Genomic DNA, 25,887 nt, shown 5'->3' on the forward strand with positions numbered 1-25,887 from the left:
GCACTTCAATACACATCTACAGCTCAAAGTACCAAGAGCACCCCAATACACATCTACAGTGCAAGGTACCAAGAGCACTCCAATACAAATCTACAGCACAAGGTACCAAGAGCACCCCAATACACATCTACAGCTCAAAGTACCAAGAACACCTCAATACACATCTACAGTGCAAGGTACCAAGAGCACCCCAATACACATCCACAGCGCAAAGTACCAAGAGCACCTCAATACACATCCACAGCGCAAAGTACCAAGAGCACCTCAATAGACATCTATAGTGCAAAGTACCAAGAGCATCCCAATACACATCTACAGCGCAAGGTACCAAGAGCACCCAAATACACATCTACAGTGCAAGGTACCAAGAGAACCCCAATACACATCTACAGTGGGTAAAGTACAGTAACTACAAACTGCATTACTAGAAAAAAAAAAAAAAAAAGTTGTCATGCAAAAAGAATGTCACTTGCAAATGCTCAATGCTCCCCCTAGTGGTCAGGTAGGGTAATGCCATATAGAAAGGTGGTTAGGATGTTATTTCCAGCAGGTGTAACAGACATCTGTCTGGTGCTGCAATTAGGTCAGTGACATTCACCATTCACTTTCCATCAGATCAGTTAAAGGGTAAGTTCACCTTTGTAAAGAAAATAATAAATGCACATCAGGTTAAAAAATGTGTGCATTGATTAATTTTTTATTAGGAGCCTGTAAATTATTTCACCTGTGATCAGGAGATCTCTGATGCCATGTAGGCAGTGTATGTGTGTGCCCATACATCCCCTACAGGTAAGTTGATGCTCCCAAACAACTCCGTATATAACCACAGAGCTCCACAGCGCCATGGTAGTTATTTGAGAACTATGAGCCGACAACCACTAAGGATGTTGGGACTTGTAGTTCATTCATGCACAGCTCTGTGTATGAATGATGTGGACATGTGTGCCATGGGGATGGGGGGGGGGGGGGGGGCAGCGGGCGGCGGCTGCAACATTGGGAACATGTCCAACCTAAAATTGGGTGGATTGTGTAACATGTTCCCAAAGGTGAACTTATCCTTTAACCAGTTCCCGGAAGGATTTGCCCCCTTAATGACGAGGTCATTTTTAGCGATTCGGCACTGCATTACTTTAATGGACAATTGCACGGTCGTGCGATGCTGTAGCTAAATGTCCTTATTTCCCCACAAATAGAGCTTTCTTTTGGTGGTATTTGATCCCCTGTGCGATTTTTATTTTTTGCGCTATAAACAAAAAAAGAGCGACAATTCTGAAAAAATAAAAAAAAACATTTTTCACATTCTGCTATATGACATTCCCAAAAAATAAATAAATAAATAAATAAATACATTTATTTTAACATTTTAGGCCAATTTGTTGTCTGCTACATATTTTTTGTAAAACAAAATCGCAATAAGCGTATTTTGATTGAAGATTAATTTATAGTTTTTTTTTATTTTTTATACTAGTAATGGCGGCGATCTGAGATTTCTAGCGGGACTGCGACACTGCGGCGGACAGATTGGACACCTAACTAACATTTTTGACACTTTTGGGGGGACCAGTGACATTACTACAGTAATCAGTGCTAAAAATATGCACTGTCACTGTGCAGGGAAGGGGTTAACACAGTGGGTGATCAGGGGGTTAAGTGTGAGCCTAGGAGAGTGTTTTCTAACTGTGGGGGGAGGGGCTTGCGAAATTATCATAGAGACCTGTGATCCTATATAGAAGGATCACAGGCGCTCTGTGATCATTCCAGAAAGAAGAACGGTCAGATGTGTTTACAACAGCCGACGGTCCTTTTCTCTCAGCAGGGAGCGATCGCGGGTGGCCTGCGGCAATTGGAGCCGCCTGCCTGTGCATCGGAGGACCCACTGCCGAGTGTGGGCGGGAGTATACCGCCAGTGGCGTGCGCTCGCCCCCTAGCAGCAGGTGCGCGACCGACGTAGGGCTACTTAGAAATGGGCTGCCTGCCGCAGTATATCTGCGGCGGGCGGTCCACAACTGTGCCGTATCGCAAAAAATGGCCTAGTCATTAACCACCTGCCGACCAGCCGCTGCCATTATAGGCAGATTTAGATGCACTAACATGAATTGTATGAATCAGTTCTACGGACAACTATACCGCATCCACATCCATAAATATACTATATAGAACAATAAAAACAGGGAGAGGACAAGGGGAGGCAAGGAATGACCTTCCCATATCTCTCCTCAGAAAATTGGACTTTGAAGGATGTGGAGTTGTCACAAATTGATGAGCACTTCAACAAAAATTCATTTTCAACACTACGATCTATGCGTGTTTTCCACACAGCATTTCAATCGCACTGTCCTTGCAATCCGCTGGGGGTGTCAATACAAACTTAATGACACCCCAACCGCAGTGCATTTGCTTGCACTGGATCACATGGTACGAAATGACCATACTATCTGGTTGCAGTGTTGGTCCAAAAAAGGTGCCTGCACGTCTTTGGTGCGATTTGCACCGCACTGAATCGCATGTGACTTGCAGAGGAATGTGGAGTGGTTCCTGTGCACTTCACATGCATATCATAGTGTGAACCAAGGCTTAAAAAGAAAATGAATGCAGCCATTACATCTAAGAATTGGTAAGCTGTAAATATTTGTTTTTGCTTTTAATACAGCTTTAACAGGCTTCTCTTCCCTTGCAGTGTTACACAGTGCCACCTACTGGAAGAAAGAATACCTGCGCCTGCCTTCAGACATTCATCACTATAGCTCATTGCTAGCCCCTTATTGAGGGTTATAATTAGGGTCGCCACTTTTTCTTCAAGTCAAACCCGAACACTTTAGCGGCGCACAGCAAATTTTTTTTAGCATTCACTGTAGGATTGGAACAGACCGGGAACACAGTGTCAGGCCCTGCTCCGAGCCACATTTCTGTCTGAATACTCTGCCCGGGTTTTAGGTGGACTGAAACCCGGACACATGATTCAAAACCGGAACGTCCAGGTGAATCCCGGACAGGTGGCAACCCTAATTATAATGGGAAATGGGCCCAAAATAAATTGACTATATATTAAATATATACATTCCCATCAGGACTCAAAAACTCACTTCAACCCTAGTTCTTTATTTTAACATGGTAAATGTACTGTGTATATATATATATATATATATACACACACACACACACACACTATATTATCAAAAGTATTGAGACGCCTGCCTTTACACACACACACATTACCTTTATTGGCATCCTAGCCTTAGTCCGTAGGGTTCCATATTGAGTTGGCCCACCCTTTGCAGCTATAACAGCTTCAACTCTTCTGGGAAGGCTGTCCACAAGATTTAGGAGTGTGTCTATGGGAATGTTTGACCATTCTTCCAGAAGCGCATTTGTGAGGTCAGGCATTGATGATGGAGAGAAGGCCTGGCTCGCAGTCTCCACTCTAATTCATCCCAAAGGTGTTCTATCAGGTTGAGGTCAGGACTCTGTGCAGGCCAGTCAAGTTCCTCCACACCAAACTGTCTCATCCATGTTTTTATGGACCTTGCTTTGTACACTGATCCAAATCATTTGGTGGAGGGGGGATTATGGTGTGGGGTTGTTTTTCAGGGGTTGGGCTTGGCCCCTTAATTCCAGTGAAGGGAACTCTTAAGGAGTCAGCATACCAAGACATTTTGGACAATTTTATGCTCCCAACATAGTGGGAACAGTTTGGGGATGGCCCCTTCCTGTTCCAACATGACTGCGCACCAGTGCACAAAGCAAGGTCCATAAAGACAAGGATGAGTAAGTTTGGGGTGGAGGAACCTGATTGGCCTGCACAGAGACCTGACCTCAACCCGATAGAACACCTTTGGGATGAATTAAAGCAGAGACTGTGAGCCAGGCCTTCTGGTCCAACATCAGTGCCTGACCTCACAAATGCAATTTTGGAAGAATGGTCAAACATTCCCATAGACACATATAGGTATACATGATTTGCCACATCAAATGTCTAATTGCCTCCATCCCTATATATAAATATAAAAACAAAGACAGAGGTGTGGGACTTTGAGTGAGGTCAACTAGACATAAAAATGTATTGAATAATTGCATATAATATATAATATTTAATATTATGAAAACATTGTTAATGACCACACACAGAGTTAAAGCAATCAAACGTTTGGACAATACATATTGCGTCAGAATAAATACAATGTTTATAGGATCACAATGGATCACTCAAAAATTGAATGAATACAATAGAACATCAAAATCTGTGTGTGCTAACAATCTTAAATTGTAACACAATTCAATAGAAGATAGGAGTTATTTGTAGGCTCGACGCGTTTCATAGACCTCCGTCCATTCATCAGGAGCTTGAATAAATATTATATATCTAAAAATAGGAATAAAAATTTAATATTATACTTTTTGGGGAAATAATAAATTAAGATAGAGAATATGATGGAATAAACACTACCTTAAGCAGTGTCATAGATCCACGAGCAGTCCAGTATTGGAAGGGGAGGCCAGAGTCGATCCATGAAATGCCCCACCCGGGGGCTGAGGCATGGATACCATTCAACACACAGGGGCAGCAGAGAGGAGAGGACCAAGGATCAAGTGATATACATATTTAAAGGCACCATTCCAGGAAATATTAATAAAGGGCGCACAATGGGGCCAAAAAAGTTTCTGAAAAAAGTGTATACAAAATTAAACGAGTATACTCAAAAGGTTAATCTTGAAATATATAAAGATATTCCGGGAAGTAAATACAGACAAATAGACAAATAGATAGTAGTGCCTTTAAATTTGTATATCACTCGATCCTTGGTCCTCTCCTCTCTGCTGCCCCTGTGTGTTGAATGGTATCCATGCCTCAGCCTCGGGTGGGGCATTTTCTGGATCAACTCTGGCCTCATTAATAATGTTTTCATAATATTAAATATTATATATTATATGCAATTACTCAATACATTTTTATGTCTAGTTGACCTCACTCAAAGTCCCACACCTCTGTCTTTGTTTTTACATTCCCATAGACACACTCCTAAACCCTGTGGACAGCCTTCCCAGAAGAGTTGAAGCTGTTATAGCTACAAAGGGAGGGCCAATTCAATATTGAACCCTACAGACTAAGACTGGGATGCCATTAAAGTTCATGTGTGTGTAAAGGGGGGATGTCCCAATACTTTGGTAATGTAGTGTATATGTATAAATATAAATACAATATATTTACTATGTTAATGTAAAGAAGTAGGTTGAAGTGAGTTTTTGAGTCCTAATGGGAATTTATATATTTACTATAAGCATGGTGCTCTGTTTGCAGCAGATGGGCAAATCACAGGTATTATTTTTAATCTGAACTCCACATACAAGAGTCATGTGTATTCTTCTGGAATCTTGGTGAACTTTGTGTATTTCTACCAGATCTGAGCAGGAGCTTCCTATAATAAAGAGCAGTCACTGCTGCCCTCTCTCCTTGTGCAGGGTGACTGGTCTTGTCTCCGCCCCCCCTTTAATTTTATGTAGTGGGTGGGGTGTGGGGTGGCCCTCCCCTCCCACAGCTTTGCTCTGTAAACAAACATTATCCAGCACAGTAATGATGTCACTGCTACTTTTACAAGTTAATATTTGGGTTTTTAGAGGCTTTGGGTGCACACAAAGTAGATTGAGGAGAATATTTAAATTTATATTTTTGTGCCCGGAGTTCATTTCTAATGTCAGGAATTTTAATTTTTTTTCTTGTATCTATAAACAGGACTTCTAAAAGAAAAGCACTCCCAAGGTTTCAATTTATTGTATATTTTGATTATATTTGTTGCATATTTTGTTTATATTTGCAACATTTGATGAACAGTTTGTTTATATTTGCTGTATATTTTGTTTATATTTGCTGAATATTTTGTTTATATTTGTTGTATATTTTAAATATATTTGTTGCATATTTTGTTTATATTTGCTGAATATTTTGTTTATATTTGTTGTATATTTTGATTATATTTGTTGTATATTTTGTTTATATTGGTTGCATATTTTGTTTATATTTGCTACATTTGTTGAACAGTTTGTTTAATTTTTTTGTAATTTTGTTTATATTTGCTGTATATTTTGTTTATATTTGTTTTATATTTTGATTATATTTGTTGTATATTTTGTTTATATTTGTTGTATATTTAGATTATATTGGCTGTATATTTTGTTTATATTTGTTTTATATTTTGATGATATTTGTTGCGTATTTTGTTTATATTTGTTTTATATTTTGATTATATTTGTTGCATATTTTGTTTATATTTGTTGTATATTTTGATTATATTTGCTGTATATTTTGTTTATATTTGTTGTATATTTTGATGATATTTGTTGCATATTTTGTTTATATTTGTTCCCTAATTGGTTTTTATATTTAGTGCCGGTTCACACTAACGCGGCACGACTTCGGGGGGCGACCTGTGAAGTCGCGTGCACTGCGACTTCGGCGCGACTTGCACGGACTTCATATAATGAATGTCTATGCAAGTCGCTCCGATGGCGCCCCGAAGTAGTACAGGACCCTTTTTCTAAGTCGGAGCAACTTGAGTCGCTCCCATTAGAACGGTTCACGTAGCATAGAATGGACCGCGACTTGTCAGGCTGACCAGTCGCCTGACAAGTCGCGGTAGTGTGAATGGGGACTTAATGTATATTTTGTTTAAATTCGCTGTATTTTTTGTTTATATGTGTTCTGTATTTATGTTTGTTGTATATTTTGGTTTTATTTGCTGTATATTTGGTTTATATTTGCTGTATATTTTGTTTATGTTTGTTATATGTTTGGTTTATATTTGCTGTATATTTTGTTTATGTTTGTTGTATATTTTGTTTATATTTGCTGTATATTTTGTTTGTGTTTGTTGTATATTTTGTTTATATTTGCTGTATATTTTGTTTGTGTTTGTTGTATATTTTGTTTATATTTGCTGTATATTTTGTTTATATTTGTTTTTTATTTTGATTATATTTGTTGCATATTTTGATTATATTGGTTTATATATTTAATGTATATTTTGTTTATATTTGCTGTATTTTTTTGTTTATATTTGTTGTGTATTAATGTTTGTTGTATATTTTGTTTATATTTGTTGCATATTTGGTTTATATTTGTTGTATATTTTGTTTATAATTGTTGTATATTTGCTATATTTGTTGTATATTTTGTTTATATTTGCTATATTTGTTGTATATTTTAATGGTTATTTGCGGAGAAGATAGTATTTTATTATGTAATCGGATATAACAGGATGTTTTGGTTGGTGTGGGAGCCGGGTTTGTTCCAAATAACATTATATAAAAACTGTCTGACATACGCAGAGTCATATTTGGTGGTAGATGGGTCTGTCTGATACTGATAGAGAAAAGGTCGGTTGCGGTTATGACAACTCAAACCTTATCTATGTGAAGTGCAAGTGTGGGGGCAAGATAAGAGCTGAGCCCTGAGACCGTCCTGCCCGCCCCGTACCTGTGTGCGTATGATGGACAAGGGACAGAGCGGTCAGGACCGGCTACCGAGGTATCCAGGGTGCCGAAGACCCCCCATGACCCTTCTACCCCTCTGCCTCACCTGTAAGTACCCAGTATCTGTTTAGCTATTTTGGTGGAGTTCCACTTAAACTTCATGAACATAAAACACAACATAGAGACCTGACTCCAGCTGCCTGACAGTCCTGCATTGTCCTTATACACACACAGAGCATGTGGCCCCTGGATATTACAGGGAGATTTCATAAAGGAATATGGGGGCAACCATTATTACCTCCCTCTGTGAATGTTAATAGGCTACAATGCTCAGGGCCACAAACCTGGAACAAGCGTGCACAGAGTCTGACATATTTATCCACATTCTTGTATTGGGTCATGTACTCAGCCAGGCAGCCAAGAAACTAGCATTGTCGGGGGAAGAATTTGGTGATGGCAACCTGCATTGTTCTCTCCTTGAAAGTGGCAGATACTCAAATCAAAATACAATGTATACCTCTGAGATACCAAGAGATACTTTATTGCCATATTCTGTATATAGGAGATACCAAGAGATGCTTTACTGCTATATACTGTATATAGGAGATACCAAGAGATACTTTACTGCTATATACTGTATATAGGAGATACCAAGAGATGCTTTACTGCTATATACTGTATATAGGAGATACCAAGAGATACTTTACTGTTATATACTGTATATAGGAGATACCAAGAGATGCTTTATTGCCGAATCCTGTATATAGGAGATACCAATCGATTCTTTATTGCTATATCCTGTATATAGGAGATACCAATTGATTCTTTATTGCTATATCCTGTATATAGGAGATACCAAGAGATATTTTATTGCTGTATCCTGTATATAGGAGATACCAAGAGATACTTTATTGCTGTATCCTGTATATAGGAGATACTAAGAGATACTTTATTGCTTTATCCAGTATATAGGAGATACCAAGAGATACTTTATTGCTTTATCCAGTATATAGGAGATACCAAGAGATACTTTATTGCTATATCCTGTATATCTGATTTATAGGAATCCATCTCCGGAGATGCAGCACCCCATTCTTACCCTAGGGCATGGGAACGCAACCTGTGGCCCTCCAGCTGTTGTGGAACTAGAAGACCCATGATGGCACTGCAAGGCTGGCAGTTACAAGCAGTGTTGCCAACCGTCAGTATTTTTACTGGCAGTCAGCAAAAAAAACGGGCACTTTTCTCCTGCTAGTGACATGAAAAGTTTGCCAGTATAAAATATGGCTGCGTTGTTTGGTTTGGAACTGCGCATGCCAAGAGTGGCCAACTTAGTGCCTGCTACAGTGTGTTTGGGTGGTACTGGCTGGTCTGGCAGAGGCGGTGCCTGGTGTCATGGTGCAAGGTGTCATGGTGCAAGGGAGCCGAGCGGAGCAGCCTGAGCCTCGTGTGTGGGTCTGCAGGACGGGAGCAAGGCAAGCCAGGAGTGGGACTGGGATTGAAGTGTACTGAAGGGACCACCCGGCATGAAGAGAGACCGTCACTGTGACTCGTGATTTGGGAAGGGAGGTGTCGTGTCGGTGATCTGTGCTGTCACTGTGAGAGTCAGTTTCACGTGTGTGCGCCCCTTGCAATTTCTTGCCCTCCTGAGTCCTGTCCCTAAGCTACTTACTTACTACATCGAAAATAAAGAAATATGTTTTTTTGCCTAAAATATCTACCTTGTAAATTGCAAATTTTCAATAAAAATATTTGAGAAAATAAATAAATAAATAAATATCTTCAGCTCCGGAAAGTTTTACCCCTCTTCCTGACCAGGCCATTTTTTGCGATTCGGCACTGCGTTGCTTTAACTGACAATTGTGCGGTCATGCGACGCTGTACCCGAATACAGTTGATGTCTTTTTTTCCCACAAATAGAGCTTTCTTTTGGTGGTATTTGATGACCTCTGCGATTTTTTGCACTTTAAACAAAAAAAAGAGCGACAATTTTGAAAAAAAAAAAAAATAATAATATTTTTTTACTTTCTGCTATAAAACATATCCAATAAAAAAAAAAAACAAAAAAAATCAAATTTCTTCATCAGTTTGGGCAAATGTGTATTTTGCTACATATTTCTGGTAAAAAATCCCAATAAGCGTATACTGATTGGTTTGCGCAAAATTTATCACGTCTACAAACTATGGAATACATTTTTGGACTTTTGATTTATTATTTTTATTATTTTTACTAGGAATGGCGGCAATTTAGCGGGACTGCGGACAAATTTTTAGCGGGACTGCGGACAAATTTGACATCAAGGGGTTTACTTTCTAAGTCTAAAGAGCAAAATTTGTCAGAATTCTGCAGAAAACCAATCAGCTTCCAACCTCAGCTTGTTTAATTAAACTTTAGCAATAAAACCTGGAAGCTGATTGGTTTCTCTGAATAATTGTGACAAATTTTGCCCTCTCCATCTTTAGTAAATAAACCCCTAAGTGTCACTTTTTGGGGACCAGTGACACAAATACAGTGATCAGTGCTAAAAAAAAATGCTGGGCCTGCAACATTGCGGCGGACAGATCAGACCCCTAACTGACACATTTGACACTTTTGGGGGGACCAGTGACATTACTACAGTAATCAGTACTAAAAATATGCACTGTTACTGTAATAATGACACTGGCATGGAAGGGGTTAACATCAGGGGAAATTAAATGGTTAACTGTGTTCCCTGGGAGTGCTTTCTCACTGTGTGGGGGTTAGTTGCACTGTAGGAATACAGAGATCTGTGTTCCTGTTTAGCAGAAACACAAGATCTCTGTCTTTCTTACTAGCAGAACAGTGATCTGCCTTGTTTACAGACATTCCGTTCCTCCCCTAAACGATCGCCGGGTTTCCGGCAGACATCGCCGAACCCGCTGATTGGCTCCCGGTGTATCCAATCACAGTAGGAGTGGGGCTTCGGCGGCGCATGTGCCCCCGAGCCAAAGAAAGGAATCATGTACAGGTACATGATTTTGTGCTTAGTGGCCACCCTGCCCCAATATATGTACATGGGGTGGTCCTTAAGCGGTTATATTACATCACTATTTGCATATTGTGTTCGTTTGAAGCCAGAATACTGAAATTTGCAGTTAAAATCATAATTGTGTAACTTTTGGAAATACCAGTAAAAACTTGGCTGTGCCAGTAAATATTAGGCATTGTGTCAGTAAATTTCATTCTGGTAGGAAGGCAACACTGGTTACAAGCATGACTCCCAAAGGCAGAGGCATGATGGGACATGTAGTTCTGCAACAGCTGGTTGAGCACCAATGTCCTAGAGCAGTGATGGCGAACCTTGGCACCCCAGATGTTTTGGAACTACATTTCCCATGATGATCATGCACTCTGCAGTGCAGTTGAGCATCATGGCAAATATAGTTCCAAAACATCTGGGGTGCCAAGGTTCGCCATCACTGCCCTAGGGTCATATCTACGCATTTTGACAACACGCACAAACTCACACTTTTTTTTTTCAACACACAGAGAAATGCGCTGCACTTCAGCAAACATATGTGGGTGCCATTATTTGTTGATGGCACCCCGAAGCATCGGTAAACAGGCATGTTTTGGCAAGCTCCAAACCGCATGGTGCGACGCATTGTTGGAAATGAGGAGACTTCTTTTCTGTGTTTCTCGTATGTAGGGGAGCCCATTTATTTCAATTACACACAACAAGCATTTAAAACACTAAAACACCTGTGAATGTCTCACAAATTGGGGCACCTGATGACGTGACGTATGACGAAACACGTTGGGAGGAACACGTACACACGCTACTGTTTGGTTACTGGAGGAACTTCTCTGGCATTTTACATGCTGTTTATAAGACCTTACTATATACTGTAAGTGCATTACTTTTTTTATTAAATGATTTGTGTTTTACGTTATCACACTTGCGTCACACTATCATGTTGAGCCCTTATTTTACATACATTCTGGTCAGCTGAGAGCAAACGGGATTTCTGTGTGCTGCTGCCTTTTTCCCCTTTGTGATCCATCTCTGGTCATAAAAGCCAGTTTTGGCCACCCTGCATAAGGGGGGTCACTGGCATTCCGGTAAGCCTCCTGGGTGAACTTTCTCTTGAGTATCACCTTGGCTGCTCCTGGATTTCTTTTCAAGCACATAAGGAACTGTATATGGGACTTTATATTAACTTTTGATTCACCTTCTTTTTTAATCATTTGGAAGTGCACTTATTCATGTTTATCACAGTGTGTTTATTTTCCAACAATGTTATTTATATCACAAATTTATTCACATTGTTCATTATGCACTGCACTTTTTTTGTTTATGAGATTTGATGTCCTGGTATGATAGGTATTAGTGTTCAGCAGCTTCGCTAGTTAAGAATCGTTAGTGCAGATTTAAGTAATTCATAATCTATTTTATTCTTATGAATCAAAAACACATTTGACCTGGAGAGAAAATAATCTAGTAACTTAACATTTGCTTTTGCCCCCCTTTGCACAGAATACATGTGCATGCAGTTTAAAGGATAGCCACTAGTAGGAGCCACCTTATGGCCACTACATAGAGCCACATTATGGCCACTAGATAGAGCCACATTATGGCCCCTAGATGGAGCCACATTATGGTCACTAGATGGAGCCACCTTACGGCCACTAGATGGAGCCACGTCGTGGCCACTGGATGGAGTCACATCGTAGCCACTGGATGGAGCAACATCATGGCCATTAGATGGAACCACATTATGTCCACTAGATGGCGCCGCCTCATGGCCACTAGATGGAGCCCCATTATGGCCACTGGATGGAGCCACATTATGGTCACTAGATGGAGCCACCTTATGGCCACTAGATGGAGCCACAATATGGCCACTAGATGGAGCCACATTATGGCCACTGGATGGAGCCACATTATGGCCACTGGATGGAGCCACATTATGGCCACTAGATGGAGCCACATTATGGCCACTGGGTGGAGCCACATTATGACCACTGGATGGAGCCACAATATCACCACTAAATGGAGCCACAATATCACCACTAGATGGAGCCACATTATGGCCACAAGATGGAGCCACATTATGGCCACTAAATGGAGCCACATTATGGCCACGGGATGGAGCCACATTATGGCCACTGGATGGAGCCACCTTATGGTCACTAGATGGAGCCACAATATCGCCTCTAGATGGAGCCACATTACGGTCTCTAGATAACGCTTCATAGGAAAAAAAAACCTTAATACTATGATCATCAGCTCCATCTAGTGGCCCGAATGCAGCATTTACCTGATTCTCTTTATTCTTATGAATATTATGAACTTTTTGAACCTAATGGCCACCAGATTTGAAACACTTAATGGCCTCTAGATGGACCCACCTTATGGCCACTAGATGGAACGACCTCATGGCCTCTAGATGGAGCCACATAATGGCCACCTTATGGCCACTAGATGGAGCCACATTATGAATACTAGATGAAGCCACATTATGGCCACTAGATGGAGCTTCATAGGAATAAAATGCTTTATTACTATGATCATCAGCTCCATCTAGTGGCCATAATGCAGCATTTACCTGATTCACTTTATTCTTATGAATAGGAAAATAGCCTAGTAATATTTGTTTTTGCCCCCATTTGCACAGAACAAGTGAGTGTGCAATTTTACAGGATGAACAGCTATGCATTGTTCTTTTTTATATATAAATGCATCTCTATGTTACATGAGGAGCACATTGACCCTAAATATTGTAACTGAGAATGTTTACACTTTGCAGTGAAAAAAGATACATAATAAATGTTCCTTGTAAGTTCTTTTTTTTTTTTTAAATCAGATAATTTTTATTAGAAAAACTTTTACATTACACACAACAGAAAAAACAAAAAGAAGAAAAAAGGAGTCACATCCAGTACAGTGCTCCCCTGCTGGGTATTAATAACACATAACAGTAAACAGTAATAATTGACACTGGTTCAAATTACAGACAAATTATCCCAACCTCAGAGAAAACACAAATGCATAAAGTAGAATACACCCCTGAATCGGGGATCCCCCTAGGTTCAAGGAGAACATACCAGTGCACGCATCAGTGCCCCCAATCGGATCCATGACCAGCAGAGCATCGTTAAAACTGGCCCCATCACATATGGAATATGCAACTGGACAAAAAAGGAAGAAAAAAGAGAAAAGAGAAGAAAGAAGAGAAACACAGAGGAAAGAAAATAAGAAAAATAGTGATCGATGGTGCAAACTCTGATCAACAGGGGGGGCAGCAGAGGTATCCCCCCCCCCCCAGCTGACAACCTCCCCGCCCCACCAGGTAGAGAGTAGTATGTAGGCCATTCCTCCCCCACCTGTAACATATCCATCCAGACCCAGCCTAAAATGAAAAAACATAAGATCTACTACAAACTCAAGGGGCCGAAGAAACAACCCCCCCCCCCCCAGGAATCTATTCGTGACCAGGTGTGGAGGCGCCAGGCCTGGCACATCCAACCAAGGCCCCCAAATGCGCTCAAACTTCATGGGACTCCCCCTATGCAGATAAGTCAGGTGCTCCCTGGCCAGTAGAGATTTGACCTCCTCCGTCCATTCCGCATGAGTAGGAGCAGACGGGGAAATCCACTTCCTCGCTATCAATTTGCGAGCAAGAAATAGCGTCCTAAGAATTGCCTCAAACACAATTCCTCGTCTAGCCAGCCCAGTATGCAAAGCTTGGGGTCCTGAGGGAGCTTCAGCCCCCAGATGGTATTAATGGAGCGAAGTACTTCAGTCCAGTAGCGGTGTAGTTTTGGGCATCGCCACAGCATGTGAAGCAATGTGCCCTCATGTATCTTGCAGCGGGGACAGAATGGAGAATCCCTCCTGCCCCAGCTATGCAGACGCTGCAGGGTCCGATAAGTACGATGCAGTATGAATAGTTGCGTGAGGCGTTGTGAGGCCGACAAGGATACCTTGAGCACATTGTCAAGTATTCCTGTCCACTCCTCCGATGTTAGCGTCCCTAAGTCGTCCTCCCAAACTGATCTACATTTATACGTCATAGCTCGCGAAATCTGTTCCATAAAGGAAGAGTATAAGGAGGAAATTTGGCCCTTCTTCTCTGTAGAATTTACCAGGCTAAGGAGCAGAACCGGGCTACAAGGGCCCCACGAGGAGTCCCTGGCCTGCGCCGTAATGGCGTGCCGCAGTTGCAGATATTGGTAAAATAAGGTGTTAGGTAGCCCAAATTCAGCTTGAATAGCCTGGAAATCCTTAAGTGTATTCCCCCTGTACAATTGTGAGATAAATCGGATGCCGTATCTGGCCCATTGCAGGGTATCCCGAAGGTTATCCAGCTCAGGGTAGTTGGCGTTATGTAGAATGCGGGAAAACTCGGAGAAACCTCTATAGGCAAAGTGACTCCGAGCCCTGCGCCAAACCTTGTCTATCAGAATCAGGGTCGGATGCTGGGGAAACGTACCCAGCTCCCCACTCTCCAAGGACTCCACAAGCGAATCCCCCACCAGGCAAGTTACAAGTATCCGGCGGACCGGGTCACCGTCAACGTCCCGTGACCAGCCCGTGAGATGCTGTAATTGGGAGGCTAAAAAGTAGTATAATGGGTTGGGAACCGCTAGACCCCCACTATCCTTGGTTTCCTGCAATGTCTCCAAGCGAATTCGGGGAGACTGCTTTTTCCATATAAGTGCACGGTAGACAGTGTTGAACTGTTTGAAAATGTGAATCGGTATCCAGACAGGGGCATTATGGAGAACATACAATAGTTGTGGATTCCAGATCATTTTAATAAGATTACATCTGCCTACCACCGACAGCGGCAACCTGACCCAGCTGGACAGTTTCTCCTTGAACCTACCCAACAACGGGGCCACATTGAGTTTAACATACTTCCGCAAATCAGGATGTACAATAATTCCCAGGTACCGGAATTCCGTCACCACCTGGACCTGAGACGCCAGGGGCGGCTCCTTGTAAGTTCTTTAGTTGCCCATGGTTTTGGATATCTTTTTATATGAATAATGTGATATGTCACTGTTGCTAATCTATTGTTGAAGGGCCAATTAACCTTTCAACCTGAATAGAAAAGCCTGTGCCCTGACAGCATGCTGCAGAGAAGGACCATTGCTCTCTGTGTGGAAGCAGTGGTCTCTCTGCAGAGGTTTGCCTTGTCTCCTGTGAGAGCAAGTTGTCGAGCTCAGGGGTTGGAGCCGATGAATCCCTACACTCACAGTCCTTCCTTAGTCTTTTGGGTTGAGTGATGCTTGATGTCATCTCAGAAGACTTGTGATGAAAAATAGGTACTGCAGGGGCTAGCTTCAGATTGAAGGTGAGTATTACAGCCAGAGCTTGTCTTCTTCTAAAAAATAAACTCAATCTGGTAGTTGGCCTTTAAACTCCGAAATAGGATAACAGCACCCATTCACTTTTTTTTTCTTTTGTTTTGCAGTGTTGGCCTTGCAGTCCATCTCAGATGCTGCCTCCATCTCTCCTCGCCTGCCCACACACGTGGTCATGACCGCCATCATTGTGGTGAACCAGGAACCGCTCAATCTGGATCAGTTGTCTTTGAGCTGGGAACATAACGGGCGCCTCCTGGTGGAATACAAAGATAATAAAATGATTCCTTATGAGCCCAGGGCATTGTTGCCTCAGGAGAAGTTTAATGTGGGTAACTTCTCTCTGATTCTTATTAATATCACCACGAAGGACACTGGAAACTACACCTGCATGATCCAATATGACGGGACGCAACAGACCATCCAATACGCTCTTCGAGTAGAGAGTAAGGATAAACCAATTAATAATTTGAATGCAACGAACAGAAAAAAAAATCTGGAAAATAGACATAAAAGAGCCTTGGTTATCATTTTAGAACAGCGTTTCTCAACTTTTTTCAATTGTGGCACCCCTAAAACTATGCAAAATCCCAGAGCACCCCAAGTCTAAAATGTAAAAAAATAATTGTTAATAATGGAAAAACTGAGCCTTGATGAAATTAACTTCACATCAGAAGTTTCCCATCACATCAGAGGTTTCCTCATCATATCAGAACCCCCCAGTCACCACACCAGAGCCCCCTATACATGAGAGCCTCCCATCATATCAGCGTCACCCCTGTACATAAGAGACCACCTATTCACGAGTCCCACCATTACATCAGCATACTCACCATCATGTCAGGGATTCTCCATCACATCAAAGACCCCCCCCTTCACATTAGAGGCCCCGTCACCTCAGAGTACCCCCTATACTTCAGAAGCCCGTCTCTACAGTCCCACCCATCACATCAGCATCCCCCAATCATATTAGAGATTCTCCATCACATCAGAATCCCCCTTCACCTCAGAGCACCCCCTATACTTCAGAGGGCCCATCTATACAGTCCCACCATCTCATCAGCATCACCCCTATATACCAGAGACCCCTTATACATGAGTCCCACCATCACATCGGCATCCCCCCAATCATATCAGAGGTTCTCCATCACATCAGAATCCCGCTTCACAACAGAGTACCCCCTATACTTCAGAGGGCCAATCTATACAGTCCCATCATCTCATCAGCATCACCCCTATATACCAGAGACCCCTTATACATGAGTCCCACCATCACATCGGCATCCTCCCAATCATATCAGAGGTTCTCCATCACATCAGAATCCCGCTTCACAACAGAGTACCCCCTATACTTCAGAGGGCCAATCTATACAGTCCCACCATCTCATCAGCATCACCCCTATATACCAGAGACCCCTTATACATGAGTCCCACCATCACATCGGCATCCTCCCAATCATATCAGAGATTCTCCATCACATCAGAATCCCCCTTCACATGAGAGTCCCCCCTATACTTGAGTTCCCCCATCCCATCAATATTGACACCATACTGTGCATTAAAAAAAACAAAATTGAGTCCCACCATCACATCAGCATCCACCCATTCCCCCCATTATATCAGAGGTTCTCCATCACATCAGAGACCCCCTTTACATCAGAAGCCCCCCTTCACATCAGAGACCCCATCACCTTAGAGCCCCCCCCCATACTTCGAGGCCCCTCTATACATGAGCCCCTCCCCCCATTACATAAGTGTCACCCCTAAACCTGAGTCCCACCAATCATATCGGAGATTCTCCATCACATTAGAATCCCCCCTTCACATGAGAGTTCCCCCTATACTTCAGAGGCCCATCTATACTTGAGTGCCCCACATCCCATCAGCATTGACCCCATACTGTATATTAAAAAAATAAATAAACAAAATGAAGTCCCACCATTACATAAGCATCCCCCCATCACATCAGAGGCCCCCATCACATTGGAGGTGTGTGCGTGTTTGTCCCCTTTACCTATGTTGGTTGAACTAGATAGACTTGTGTATTTTTTCAACCAGATTAACTATGTAACCCCAGGGGACACTCTATACATTAGAGCCTCCCATCACAGCAGGCGTGCCCCTGTACATTAGAGCTCCCTATACATGAGTCCCGTCATCACATCAGCACCCCCACCCATCATATCAGAGGTTCTTGATCACATCAGAGACCCCCTTCACATCAGAGGCCCGCCCTTCACATCACGGGCCCCCCATTACATAAGTGTCTCTGCCTTTTCCTGATTGCTGTGAGGTGACCCTGATCGCCATTTGCTCTGGATCAGAGTCTACCATGGTGCTTGGGAGCCAGCTGCCATCACTATAGCAATGAATGATGTAGTGTGTCCTTGCCATAAAGACTCATTGGTTGTTATGGTGCTGGAGGGCCCGCGCCATGGCAACGCATGACGCTGATCTAGAGCAAACTGGGTCCAATGCTCAAGGCACAGGGTAGGGGGGCCCAAATGCACTCCCCTGTACTGCAACTCTGGTTGAGAAACACTGTTTTAGAAACACCACAGTCTTCCCTCTAATATGAAATTTTTTTTTCATTAAGCCTTGCACTTGCCCAGGGATGGAGGTGGGGTTTCGTTTGCCTCTGTTAGAACTGTAAACTTATGGGCATGAGTCTTTTTTTTCTGCCTAAATGACTACATCCATTATATGGTCAAAAGGATTTGGACACCTGACCATCACACCAACAAACTTGCTGAACTTCTCATTCCAAAACCATGTATATGGACTTTGCCTTCACTCTTCTGGGAAGGCTTTCTGCAAGATTTTTGAGGGTGTCTGTGGGAATTTGTGCTCATTTGTGAGGTCAGGTACTGATGTTAGGTGAGAAGACCTGGCTCACAATCAGAGTTCCAACTCATCCCAATAGAAGTTCAGTAGGGTTGAGGTGAGTTCCTTCACACCAAACTTATCAAACCATGTATTTATGGAGCTGACTTTGTACACAGGGGCACAGTCATACTGGAACAGAAAAGGGTCTTCACCAACCTTATGGTTGGAAGAGCACAATAGTCTATAATGTATTTATATATATTGTAACATTAACAGTAGCCTTTACTGGAAAACCAACTATCACATACATTAGGACCATAAAAAGGTATGATTATTAATTGCCCACAAACTAGCCATATAGCATACATAAAATATGGTCATGATCAGATTAATGCTGAAGAGGAAAGATTAACATTGAAACCCTAGGGCAGTGATGGCGAACCTTGACACCCCAGATGTTTTGGAACTTAATTTCCCATGATGCTCATGCACTCTGCAGTGTAGTTGAACATCATGAGAAATGTAGTTCCAAAACATCTGGGGTGTCAAGGTTTGCCATCACTGCCCTAGGGTTATACTATTAGTATAGAAATGTATGATGGTATTTGGACAGGTTGGATGGATTCTAAACCTCTCTACCCCAAAGGATTTCCACAGTTTCCTTAATTTGGTGCCTGAACTGATCAAGATTAAAGCTAAAGTTTAGGTATGGATATTTTACATATGTTACATTGATCAAGCTTGGACCAATTGAAGTATGTATATGCCATACCTATGGGATCCTCGTGTAAGCTGGAAATCACTGTAGTAGGCATTGAGACTACTGTGGTCACCGTTAGCTTCCCGGGGCTTTGGATTAAGAAAATGCTAAGTTTTCTTTGAATGGTGCACATGCCCAGCAGGTGACCCCCTGTGTTCACTAAGTAGAAGGGCGGCTCCTCAGCACGGGACCCGAAAGCTTGTGGAGATTGCTGTAGTAGTGCTATTACAGTGATTCCCAGCTTCCACAGGGATCCCACAGGTATGACATATACAGTACATACTGTACTTCCATTGGTCCAAGATGGACCAATATAACTACTGTACGTAAAAATGACCATAGCTAAACTTCAGCTTTAAAGCGCCACACCAAGTAACAATTGTCCAGGTACAAATTTCTTCCAATGTGCATTTGGATAAATGATGGAGCCAATGCATTTTGAGAGCCTCAAAATCGCCTCCTTCATCAGGACTTGGAAAGATGTATGCTGGCCAGAATGAAATTTGTTCACCGGATGAGTGCGGAGTCCTTTAACAGAATGGCACTCATCCTGTCTAAAAGCGTTAAATTCTCATTTTCTATTCTGCCCATCATGTATCATTCCCCATTTTCAAGCCCCGATGAAGGGAGCCATAATTGAGGCTCCCAAAATGTGTTGGCTCCATCTTTTGTCCTAAATCTTAATGGAATAAATTTGTACTTGGACAAATTATTCTTGATGTGGTTCTTCAATCTCAGATCCATTATGGGATATATTACACAGTAAGCATTAAATAAATTAGATAATACGATGGCTTTCCACAATCATCTTACTTGAAGAGAACATTTTTGGAAATTAATAGAATATTGTACAGTCAACACATAATTACCAATTCACTTTATTTAATGTGATGGAGGATGACCCTTATACTTTTATTCTCTTTCCCAGAAAACAGGATCCAGTTGCTTGATCTATCCAACAAGGTTTATGAGACCAATAATAGGAACGGTAAGACTCATATTCCAATTATTGCTCACTTGCTTTTCTTTTACTTTCTGAAATCCTTTCCTACAAGTAGTGTGTGTTGGGAACTATGTTCTATATCTTTGTTGAAGAATTCTAACACTGATTGAATAATGAATGTTGCATTCTAACGATACCAGCTGGGCTTACCAATCCCTAGAAGTTGGCAGCCACATGGGCCACCCAACATTAAATGATAGATGGTATCCCCTCTCAGGATTGGGCAAACGTATCAAGAAGGCTATCCTAAAAACACCTTTTAATTTTTTCCCCCAGTTTTGGATAGATTGGAAAAGAATGAGAACCTTTGGCAGGTCCTTACTGCCATCACTATTTGTTCTGGTGGCATTTGTCACTGGGATAAAAAGTGATGGTAAATATAAAGCAGCCCTGATGAAGAAGGCCACTAAGACCCCAAAACCCATTGAATTGTGCCCTCTAAAGATACCAGCTTGGCTCACCAATCCCTAGAGCAGGGATCCTCAAACTATGGCCCTCCAGCTGTTGCAGAACTACACATCCCATGATGCATTGTAAAACTCTGACATTCACAGACATGACTAGGCATGATGGGAATTGTAGTTCCTGAACAACTGGAGGGCCATAGTTTGAAGACCCCTGCCCTAGAGGTTGGAAGTCATATGGGCCACCCACTATGACAATTGTTGGTGGTGTCCTCTGCACTGCAGTAAGCTGAAGCAAAATTGTGTTGGATTTAACTCCTGTGTCTTATTGAAGAGTTAAGCTGCCTGTAGAGGGTGCCAGGGCAGCAGAGGAACTCCAGGCTCTCTCCCCCAAAAAAAGTTGACTTTTATTATAAGGACACTTACCTGTCTAGGGATCCAGCAATGTCCTCACCCAAGTCGATTCTTTAATCGGCTTCAGGTGAAGGTGCCGGGATCTAAAGTAAAGGAAACAGGAAGTGAAGCCTTACGGCTCCACAGCCGGTTCCCTACTGCGCATGCACGAGCTGCGCTGAGCCTTGTGAATAGTTCCGTAGTCTTCTGGGACCAGTGATGCGTCCCACAAGACTGTGGAGGAAGGAAGAGGTGCAGAACTGGGACCTGTCAAAACTAGATACTAGCTCCCTCTTCCTCCCCAAAAAGTGCCAAATGTGACAGTGGAGGGTGGGAGTGTGCAAACAAACCAAACTTCCCCTTTTGGCAGGCTTTAAAGGCAGCATTTTTGGCTATAAAATCACTTAAAGCGTCTACGAACATTAGATATTTTCTGGACGCAGAAGCCCTGTAGAATAAAAAAGGAGGTAATTGCAATTTTTTACAATCATTGTGCAAATTTTTATCAAATCTGAATTTACAATAGAAATAAATATATAAAAATAATTGTAGTGCACAAAAAGATAAGGTAGTGTTGAGTAAATAGATACCAAACATGTCCAGCATCAAAACTGTGTGCACTCGCAAAGCGGCAAAACTTAATTTCACCCACAAATTATCAGATGATAATGCTTTAAATTTACAGCTCATCAGTAAACCATGACCAATGAGGGACAGGGAATTATTGCTCTCACTCTTGCTCACAGGCTTGGCGATACCCAATATAATGTGCATGCAGGGAGAGGTTTTTCATTTTTAAAATTTTTTAAAATTTATTGTATTATATTTTATAGTTTTAAACACTTTTTTTTTTTCTTTTAACCTAACTTTATTGCTGTCACAAAGGGGGCAAACATGCGAGAGTCCCCTAAAAGTGATCAGATGGCTGTACAGAAATAAGCTCAAGGTGGATTCTGTCAGCTTGTTTCAACCTTTTGAGCTCTGGATGTACAAGACATACCAGGTACATCTGTAGATGTATCAGACACGTCTAAAGGCATATCAGACACAATTCTACAGAGATACCAGACACATCCAAAGATATACCAGACAAGTCCAAAAATATACCAGACTCATCCAAAGGCACACCAGACAAGTCCAAAGATATACCAGACACATCCTTAGACACACCAGACAAGTCCACAGAGACACAAGACATGTCCAAAGACATACAAGACATATCCACATACTGTATATACCAGATACATCTAAAAACACACCAGACACATCTGAAGACATACTAGACATGTCAATAGAAATACCAGATATGTCCATAAGAGATACCAGACACTATCTCTGTGGATGTGTCTGGTATCTCTATGGACATACCTGATATGTCTATGGATGTGTCTGGTATATCTTTGGACATGTCTAGTATGTGTTCAGATGTGTCTGGTATGTTTATAAATGTGTCTGGTATGTCTTTGGATGTATCTGGTATCTCTGTGGACGTGTCTTGTATGTCTTTGGATGTGTCTGGTATCTCAATGGACGTGCCTTGTATGTCTTTGGATGTGTCTGGTATCTCTATGGATGTGTCTTGTATGTCTTTGAAAGTGCGCTGCTCAAACTGTTGGCGCTATATAAATCCTGTATAATAATAATAATAATAATACCAGACATGTCCATAGACATACCAGACAAGTTCATAGACATACCAGACACGTCCAAAGACATACAAGAGATGTCCAAAGATATAGCAGACACATCTATAAACATAATGGACACATCTGAAGACATTCTAGACATGTCCAAAGATATACCAGACACATCCATAGACATATCAGACATGTCCATAGAGATACCAGACACATCCAAAGACATACAAGACACGTCCATAGAGATACTAGACACATCTAAAACATACCAGACACTTCCAAAGACATACCAGACACATCCAAAGACATACAAGACACGTCCATAGAGAAACCAGATAGATACCAGACACATCCAAAGACATACCAGACAAGTATAAAGATATACAGTACCAGACATGTCCATAGACATACCAGGAAAGTTCATAGACATATCAGACACGTCCAAAGACATACAAGAGATGTCCAAAGATATAGCAGACACATCTATAAACATAATGGACACATCTGAAGACATTCTAGACATGTCCAAAGATATACCAGACACATCCATAGACATATCAGACATGTCCATAGAGATACCAGACACATCCAAAGACATACAAGACACGTCCATAGAGATACTAGACACATCTAAAACATACCAGACACTTCCAAAGACATACCAGACACATCCAAAGACATACAAGACACGTCCATAGAGAAACCAGATAGATCCAAAGACTTACAAGACATGTCTAAAGATGTACTTGATATCTGAAAACATACTAGACACGTCTAAAGATATACCAGACACATCCGTAGACTTATCAGACACGTCCAAAGACATATCAGACACATCCACAGAGATACCAGACACATCCAAAGACATACCAAACAAGTATAAAGATATACAGTACCAGACATGTCCATAGACATACTAGGAAAGTTCATAGACATATCAGACACGCCCAAAGACATACAAGAGATGTCCAAAGATATAGCAGACACATCTATAAACATAATGGACACATCTGAAGACATTCTAGACATGTCCAAAGATATACCAGACACATCCGTAGACATACCAGACATGTTCATAGAGATACCAGACACATCCAAAGACATACAAGACACGTCCATAGAGATACTAGACACATCTAAAACATACCAGACACTTCCAAAGACATACCAGACACATCCAAGGATATACCAGACATGTCCACAGACATACCAGAAATGTCCAAAGATATACCAGGCACATTCATAGATATACCAGACACATCAGACATACCAGAAATGTCCAAAGATATACCAGGCACATTCATAGATATACCAGACACATCAGACATACCAGTCACATCCAAAGACATAGCTCCCTGATTTCAAGCGAGATACTAGACACATCTTTAAACATATCAGACACGTCCGCAGACATACCAGACGCATCTATAAACATACTGGACACATTCCAAGACATTCTAGACACTTCCAAAGATATACCAGGCACATTGGTAGATATATCAAACATGTCCATAGAGATACAAGACACGTCCAAAGATATACAAGACACAACCATAGATATACAAGACACATCCATACAAATAAAAGACACATCCATAGAGATACTGGACACATCCAAAGACATACCAGACATGTCCAAGGATATATCAGACATGTCCACAGACATACCAGAAACGTCCAAAGATATACCAGGCACGTCCAAAGACATACCAGGCACATTCATAGATATACCAGACACATCCACAGACATACCAGTCACGTCCAAAGACATAACTCCCTGATTTCAAGTGACTGTCCGTGATTTGAAACAAAGTCCCTCTTTCCTCCTCATTTATCACTCATTTAGGTCTGATCTGTATAGTTGTATATAAAATTCACTATTTATCTATCTATCACAAAGTGTTTCCCAGTGCTAAACCTTTCATCCAATTTCTAAATTGCTGCATTTGTAGATTCCAAAAGCCAATATAAAGGAATAGTAGTGGTAAAAAAAGTACTCGTGGGTTTAGCCAATCATTTTTTTTGTACAACTCTCCTTTAAGGGGGTGTGGCAGGGGGTGTGTCCTATGCCTACATACTTTTGTTAATAGGTGTCCCTTATTCCTGTCTCAGAAAATTGGGAGCTGTGTCCAAAGACATACCAGACACGTCCAAAAACATACAGTACCAGATACTCCCAATACATAGCAGACACGTCTAAAGACATACAGTACCAGACATGTCCAAAGACATACCAGACACATCTAAAGACATACAATACCAGACATGTCCAAATATATACAAGACATGTCCATAGATATACCAGACACCTCCACAGATATACCAGACACGTCCACAGACATACCAGACACGTCCACAGACATTCCAGACACGTCCACAGACATTCCAGACACGTCCACAGACATTCCAGACACGTCCACAGACATACTGTACCAGACACGTCCAAAAACACATAACACCAGAAATGTCCAAAGACATACCAAACACATCTAAAGACATACAGTACTAGACACGTCCAAAGACATACAAGACACATTCATAGATATACCAAACATGTCCACAGATATACCAGACACATCCAAAAACATACAATACCAGACAAGTCCAAAGACATTCCAGACACATCTAAGAACATACAGTACCAGACACATCCAAAGATATACAAGACATGCCCATAGATATACCAGACACGTCCACAGATATACCAGACACGTCCACAGATATACCAGACACGTCCACAGATATACCAGACACGTCCACAGATATACCAGACACGTCCACAGATATACCAGACACGTCCACAGACATACCAGACACGTCCATAGACATACCAGACACATCCACAGACATACCAGACACGTCCATAGACATACCAGACACGTCCATAGACATAACAGACACATCCATAGATATACCAGACACGTCCATAGACATACCAGACACGTCCACAGATATACCAGACACGTCCACAGACATACCAGACACGTCCATAGACATACCAGACACGTCCACAGACATACCAGACACGTCCATAGACATACCAGACACGTCCATAGACATAACAG

General features: G+C 41.7%; 1 protein-coding gene across 1 annotated transcript in view; it reads left to right on the plus strand.

Annotated features, from left to right (window-relative positions):
* The first annotated feature begins 7,477 nt into the window (after window positions 1-7,477).
* LOC309558529 (uncharacterized protein) overlaps window positions 7,478-25,887 on the plus strand; it is a 34,294-nt gene continuing 15,884 nt past the window's right edge. Inside the window, exons 1-3 of the mRNA XM_082261609.1 lie at window positions 7,478-7,572; window positions 15,910-16,245; window positions 20,314-20,373. Coding sequence (XP_082117735.1) covers window positions 7,479-7,572; window positions 15,910-16,245; window positions 20,314-20,373 — 490 coding nt within the window. The 5' untranslated portion in view covers window position 7,478. The remainder of the gene's footprint in view (window positions 7,573-15,909; window positions 16,246-20,313; window positions 20,374-25,887) is intronic.

This window comes from Pelophylax lessonae, assembly GCF_965119305.1.
Source record: "Pelophylax lessonae genome assembly, chromosome: 6".
NCBI classification, from domain to species: Eukaryota; Metazoa; Chordata; class Amphibia; order Anura; family Ranidae; genus Pelophylax; species Pelophylax lessonae.